This window comes from Anticarsia gemmatalis, chromosome 10 (assembly GCF_050436995.1).
Source record: "Anticarsia gemmatalis isolate Benzon Research Colony breed Stoneville strain chromosome 10, ilAntGemm2 primary, whole genome shotgun sequence".
NCBI lineage: Eukaryota > Metazoa > Arthropoda > Insecta > Lepidoptera > Erebidae > Anticarsia > Anticarsia gemmatalis.
Window position 1 is genome coordinate 8,675,603 of NC_134754.1, and position 7,158 is coordinate 8,682,760.

A 7,158-nucleotide genomic window follows, 5' to 3' on the forward strand; every position below is an offset into this window, starting at 1 on the left:
TCACATGACAGGTGCCTTAATGGGCGAAATAACATGGCGGGTGCGCCGACGGTGCCAATGTCCAAGAGTAAGAATATGAGGAGAAGGATCCACTATTGTTGGTCTAGGTGTATTTGAAAATATAGATAAAGTCAATCATTATTATTTCATTCTATAATCCTGAGAGTAGCAAATTGGCAAGTAGATAAAAATTGTATGAAATTCGCATTTTATGTCAACGAGCTATGAAATGAAGTATAACTTGCATTTGCTAAATTTTTAAAACTTGGGGGAAGATTGATGAAAGGATAAGTCAAACCAAACAATGGCTCAAATATTTTTAATGATTAATTAACAAACTACTAGAAATCTTAGTATTACCTATACGGATAACAATTTATTAATATACATTAAGTACCAAACTTAAGTTCATTTCTACACCTTCTTGCTTGGTCTATGGCAGAACGTTGAACGTGAGACTCATGGGAAATCGGCTGTTGCTCGCTAGTTACGCTAGGTGGCGCGTACCTCGGCCCGGCCTCGCAAACTACCTGTAAACGTAATTAATTAATTATCGATTTACACTTACCTTTTCCTTCATTATATACTTACTATTTATTGAAATGCTGTAAAAATTTGGACGACTAATTAGGTAATTGTTTTGTTAGTATGTTTTATAGTGGCGTACAATTTCTCAGGATAAAAAGTTTACGTTGTATGAAAAAATATAATGTAAATTTTGTATTTGATCTTTAATTTGCAAGATAATAAGCCGAAAATAATATTTGCCTAAATTAACATTTTAATTCTAAACTATAAATAAAAAACCTTGTATATAACAATAATCAAAGCCGAACACGATACCATAATGAAAATTACCATCTAAAGTTTCACTTCCAATAGCAACAGACGCTATTATTCCACAACAGCACTTCAATAAAAACAAAAGCATCAAATATTCACATTTCAATTGTGAAAACTAGTAAAATCTTGCATTCTATGCACACAGGTCTACATTGGAACCTAAAACCGCATGTGGTAAGTGGCAGCGATGGGGACAGTTACCCTATCTGTATGAGCCGATAATGGAGCGTGAAGTCTCTAGGTAGTGTCTGTCTCTGTTCCTAGCTATCTTAATGTATAACTGGGAATATCGGCTGTTTGTATTAACGTTAGATGTTGGCCTTTGTGACAATTGTTTGTCACTGTGTTAGGGAATTGGAACTTTGGGTGTATATGTTATTATGTAACAGAAGGTTATTTTTGAAACCGATTAGTTACTCGCTGACTAATGAAACGCAGAAAATATAACTGATTCTAGTAATTCACTTTTCGGTAGAAATAGTTTAAAAATAAACTAAGTACCAACCTACTTTTTCTTAACTTTTAATTAAAGCAGTGCCAAAATATACAAGTCTCGTGGAGAAACTGAACCAATTCTTCAGGTAACAAAGTCTTATCACGGCTTACTTTCACAAAAATGAAACTGCTTTATCTAACGTTTTTCCAATACAACCATTTCCAGCCCAAAAATCAGACTGTCCATATGAAATGGTCATCGTACCATTAACCCTACAAGCGTGTGTTGGTCCAATAAAAGTAGGTAGGCCGGGCCAATATAAACATCAGTAACATAACGACGGACCGAATGTGCCCTGACAGACATAAGCGGGGGTTCGCGGCAAATTGTAAATAGTGCTGGCTCCCGTTTAGTTTGCAATATTTGTGCGGTTTCGTGTAAATGGAAAAAGGGATACACAGAGTAGTAAAGATGTCAGGTGCTACAACTTCATAACGGAAAATTTTTTTTCTTCTCCTAATTCTACTCCTAGTACTACTTCGCTAGTGATCAAATACATAGACTTGTGCTTTGTAATGAGAGCACTTTGAATTTAATTTTACTGAAAATTGTAATAACGGGACATAATTTATCGGTATAGTATTTATTGCTTACAGTCGTTATGGCTCTTTATACACAATTATAGTACAATGTATCAATTCCTGTCCAACTTGATTCTTTAACTGTTGTGTAATTTGCACAAAGAGTTAACCTGCAAGTTCAGTAGAAAATTAAATATTAGCCAGAACAGTGCAATAGAAGCAATGAACGAAAATATGTTGTTTAGTTTTCGTGTTATCCTACTCTATGTCCGAAGGGGGTACAACACGATATCGGAAACGCTGATGTGTGTAAGTCGACGGGAATTAGACGTTACGACGGCGGGGAATTGGCGGAGCGCGCATTGTCGACTCACCCTGTACCTATCTTATACTGCGATTATATACCACGTTTAATAAAAGACGCTGTTTTTATTTTTGTACCATTTTAGGGTTAGGTGTTATTAATCCACGGCGTAATGTAGATTTTAGTTGGACTTCAAATCTTTTTCGTAGCGCTACTTGGTGCTACGAGACGTAGGGGTCTACGATAAGCTTACGCTTTCTAAGGTAACGTTATTTGAGACTTTATTCGAAATTTTGTAGAATTCGCAACTTCATGCCGTTCAATAAGGAAAATATCGTAACCTCAAATCAATATTTTCAAATATTATTGTTTTTATCTTTAAAGAAAATCAATCAGTGGTCTACATTTGTAATCATGTTTTTCAAAAATTCCTCTCATATTACCTGTTCATATGTTAGGCAGTTATCCCTTGCCCGCCTAATCACGTCACGCGCCAATGCGTCACGTTTGACGTGTTTAATTGGGCACACGCACACATTCACGCTAACTCGATCATTGTTGACGCGTGTTACCGTTTACACCACTAATACGACTATTGTATCTAATTAAATGTAGTTTCACATCAAAACAATAGGTTTCTCGAACGGAAAAAAACATTTGAATCTCAATTAAAAGATTAATGTTTTTAAACTCTCGCGACTAGTACACATAATATTATAATGCAACGGGTCTTATACGCGATTGAAAATTTAAAGGTTAGGATACCTTATTTGCTGCCCGACGTTTCGATCGCATTACAACGACCGTGGTCACGAGCTGACTGATGTGGCTGCTAAGCGTCGTCTTCTTGCGGCGCGAGTTTCGACGCCTACCCTCACTTGGTTTTCACTTAGTGTACATTGTTCGGAATTGTCGGTACTTCGACACACAACACTAACGACGTCTTTACACTGGCGCGTTACGTCATGCCGGCGACGGCTGCACTTGCTGATGACAGGATTCCACGTAGATGATAAACGGTATCCCTCTTCACGGTTGAAATTAGTATGTTTTTTGATTTCAACCGCTTCTCGTACTATCCTGGAGTAATAGTGACGATCTGTGGAGAGGACCCGGGGTTGATGTAACTCGATCCAGTGATTGGTTCCTGCTTCCAACAAGTGCTCAGCTATCGCGGATTTGTTGACTTGCCGGTTCTTGACAGCTGCGATATGTTCCTTGACCCTTTCAGCTATTGTTCTTTTGGTCTGTCCGATGTATGAACTACCGCAGCTACAATCCACCTTGTAAACGCCAGGTGTCTGAAGAGGAATTACATCCTTTGGCGTGCGCAAATGGTTAGCTACTTTGGAGAACGGACTATATACAGTCTTTATGGAGTATTTCTTCAGTACTGTTCCAACTTTATCCGTTACTCCTTTTATGTAGGGCATAAAAGCTGGTACTCTGCTAACACCAGTCTGACATTCTTGCCTCTTCAGACGTCGTTCGGTTCTCCTGTATCCGTTTCGCTTAAGTACCTCCTGAACGTGTGAGAGTTCACCGTCTAGGTGTTCAGGGTCACAAAGGTCGTATGCTCTAGTTGTCAGCGAAGCCACCACGGATTGCAGGTGTCGCGGATGATGATGCGAATTCGCGTGAAGATACCTATCGGTGTGTGTCGGTTTTCGGTAAACAGTGTGGCCCAAGGTACCATCTTTTCTCACCTTTACTTCGACATCGAGAAAGGCCAACGATCTGTCTGTCTCCATTTCATATGTGAAGTTGATGTTAGGATGAATGGAGTTCAGGGTGTTCAACAGCCGTTCTACGTCCTGTTTATCTCCTCTCATGATACAATACACATCGTCGACGTATCTTTTCCATAGCTTCACATTTGATGCCTGCATATCTATGGATTGCTCAAAATGTTCCATCCAGATGTTGGCCATAACCGGTGCCACTGGGCTACCCATGGCCACTCCGTCGATCTGGAGGTAGTATTGTCCACGATAGAGAAAGTAGTTACCTTCTAAACAGTTCTTCAGTAAAACGACGTACTCACTAGACAGACCGTTTTCCCTCAACTTCATCTCGACGACATCAAGACAGTCCTGTATGGGAACGTTGGTGAACAGTGACTCCACATCAAAACTCACCATAACCTCATCCGGTTCCACTCTCATGGTCTTGATGATATCGACAAAGTGACGAGAGTCCTTCACGAAGGATGCAGTCTTACCTGTTAACGATTGCAGCACTGACGCGATGTGTTTCGCCAAATCATAGGTGGGAGAATCGATTTGACTCACTATAGGGCGCAGCGGTACACTCTCCTTATGTACTTTAGGTAAACCGTATAACTTAGGCGGCTGAACGCACTTGGGTCTTGCGAGACGTTGAAACACATCCTCCGCGAAGAGGTCTTCATGGTCCTTGATCAGTGAACGTATACGTTTCGTCACTCTGGCAGTAGGGTTATACGACACTGGTTTGTAAACCGAAGTGTCACTCAACAGATTCCGTATTCTTCTGTCATAGTCTTCTGAGTCCATTACTACGGTGGCGTTTCCTTTATCAGCCTTAAGCACTAAGATATCACGATTAGCCCGCAGTTTCGATAGTGCTTGACGCTCTTCCATAGTAACGTTCGATTTCGGCGGCTTGGATTTTCGTAGAATAACGGCAACATCCTGTCTAAGTGTATCCGCATCGTTAGACGGCACCTTGTTACGCGTTATTACTTCCTCAACACCACTTATGACATTTTCATACGGAATCCGGTTCGGAGTTACTGCGAAATTTAACCCCTTGCTCAGTACACTGTGTGTGGCATTATCAATCGGCGAACGTGACAAATTAATTACCGTATCACGCTGAGACGTGGCCGGTGTTCGGGTTGTACCGTTTACCTTCCCGCGACGGTTATATAATCTGTCAAACTTTGCATCGTGACGGGCAATGCACAAATCGTAAATACGAGATGCCTGGTTGTATGTTACTCGATCACAAAGGTCAAAGTCACTTACTGATAATACCGCACTGCACTCCGTATGTAGGTCATAAAGTTCACTCACCACACTATTCACATTGTACCGACAATTCCGTATTAATTGTCTTAAGAGACGAACACTTGCATTTTGTAGAATTCCATCCGAGTGTGGAATGTCCTTACGCGGCTTGATACGCACTCCCGAGGGTACTAAGTCCGCGTCACGACACCTCACTAGAAACCTGAGCGATGTTTCCAAACGCACACGTTTTACTCGAAGGAATTCAAGATGTTTGATTTTTGTTACAAACTCCGGCCCGTAGCGGTTTGCAATTAATGTTTTTAAACTCTCGCGACTAGTACACATAATATTATAATGCAACGGGTCTTATACGCGATTGAAAATTTAAAGGTTAGGATACCTTATTTGCTGCCCGACGTTTCGATCGCATTACAACGACCGTGGTCACGAGCTGACTGATGTGGCTGCTAAGCGTCGTCTTCTTGCGGCGCGAGTTTCGACGCCTACCCTCACTTGGTTTTCACTTAGTGTACATTGTTCGGAATTGTCGGTACTTCGACACACAACACTAACGACGTCTTTACACTGGCGCGTTACGTCATGCCGGCGACGGCTGCACTTGCTGATGACAGGATTCCACGTAGATGATAAACGGTATCCCTCTTCACGGTTGAAATTAGTATGTTTTTTGATTTCAACCGCTTCTCGTACTATCCTGGAGTAATAGTGACGATCTGTGGAGAGGACCCGGGGTTGATGACTTCTGAAAGGGTCAAGGAACATATCGCAGCTGTCAAGAACCGGCAAGTCAACAAATCCGCGATAGCTGAGCACTTGTTGGAAGCAGGAACCAATCACTGGATCGAGCTACATCAACCCCGGGTCCTCTCCACAGATCGTCACTATTACTCCAGGATAGTACGAGAAGCGGTTGAAATCAAAAAACATACTAATTTCAACCGTGAAGAGGGATACCGTTTATCATCTACGTGGAATCCTGTCATCAGCAAGTGCAGCCGTCGCCGGCATGACGTAACGCGCCAGTGTAAAGACGTCGTTAGTGTTGTGTGTCGAAGTACCGACAATTCCGAACAATGTACACTAAGTGAAAACCAAGTGAGGGTAGGCGTCGAAACTCGCGCCGCAAGAAGACGACGCTTAGCAGCCACATCAGTCAGCTCGTGACCACGGTCGTTGTAATGCGATCGAAACGTCGGGCAGCAAATAAGGTATCCTAACCTTTAAATTTTCAATCGCGTATAAGACCCGTTGCATTATAATATTATGTGTACTAGTCGCGAGAGTTTAAAAACATTAATTGCAAACCGCTACGGGCCGGAGTTTGTAACAAAAATCAAACATCTTGAATTCCTTCGAGTAAAACGTGTGCGTTTGGAAACATCGCTCAGGTTTCTAGTGAGGTGTCGTGACGCGGACTTAGTACCCTCGGGAGTGCGTATCAAGCCGCGTAAGGACATTCCACACTCGGATGGAATTCTACAAAATGCAAGTGTTCGTCTCTTAAGACAATTAATACGGAATTGTCGGTACAATGTGAATAGTGTGGTGAGTGAACTTTATGACCTACATACGGAGTGCAGTGCGGTATTATCAGTAAGTGACTTTGACCTTTGTGATCGAGTAACATACAACCAGGCATCTCGTATTTACGATTTGTGCATTGCCCGTCACGATGCAAAGTTTGACAGATTATATAACCGTCGCGGGAAGGTAAACGGTACAACCCGAACACCGGCCACGTCTCAGCGTGATACGGTAATTAATTTGTCACGTTCGCCGATTGATAATGCCACACACAGTGTACTGAGCAAGGGGTTAAATTTCGCAGTAACTCCGAACCGGATTCCGTATGAAAATGTCATAAGTGGTGTTGAGGAAGTAATAACGCGTAACAAGGTGCCGTCTAACGATGCGGATACACTTAGACAGGATGTTGCCGTTATTCTACGAAAATCCAAGCCGCCGAAATCGAACGTTACT

The 7,158-nt window shown here is 41.9% G+C and overlaps 1 protein-coding gene across 1 annotated transcript; it reads right to left on the reverse strand.

The window, feature by feature from the left end:
• Positions 1 to 389: 389 nt before the first annotated feature.
• On the reverse strand, positions 390 to 4,785 carry LOC142976299 (uncharacterized). Its single transcript, XM_076119587.1, has 2 exons — positions 3,976 to 4,785; positions 390 to 530 (listed from the first exon to the last, which is right to left on the reverse strand). Exons 1-2 carry the CDS (start codon positions 4,783 to 4,785, stop codon positions 390 to 392), a joined length of 951 nt encoding a protein of 316 aa, XP_075975702.1.
• Between the last annotated feature and the right edge of the window lie 2,373 nt (positions 4,786 to 7,158).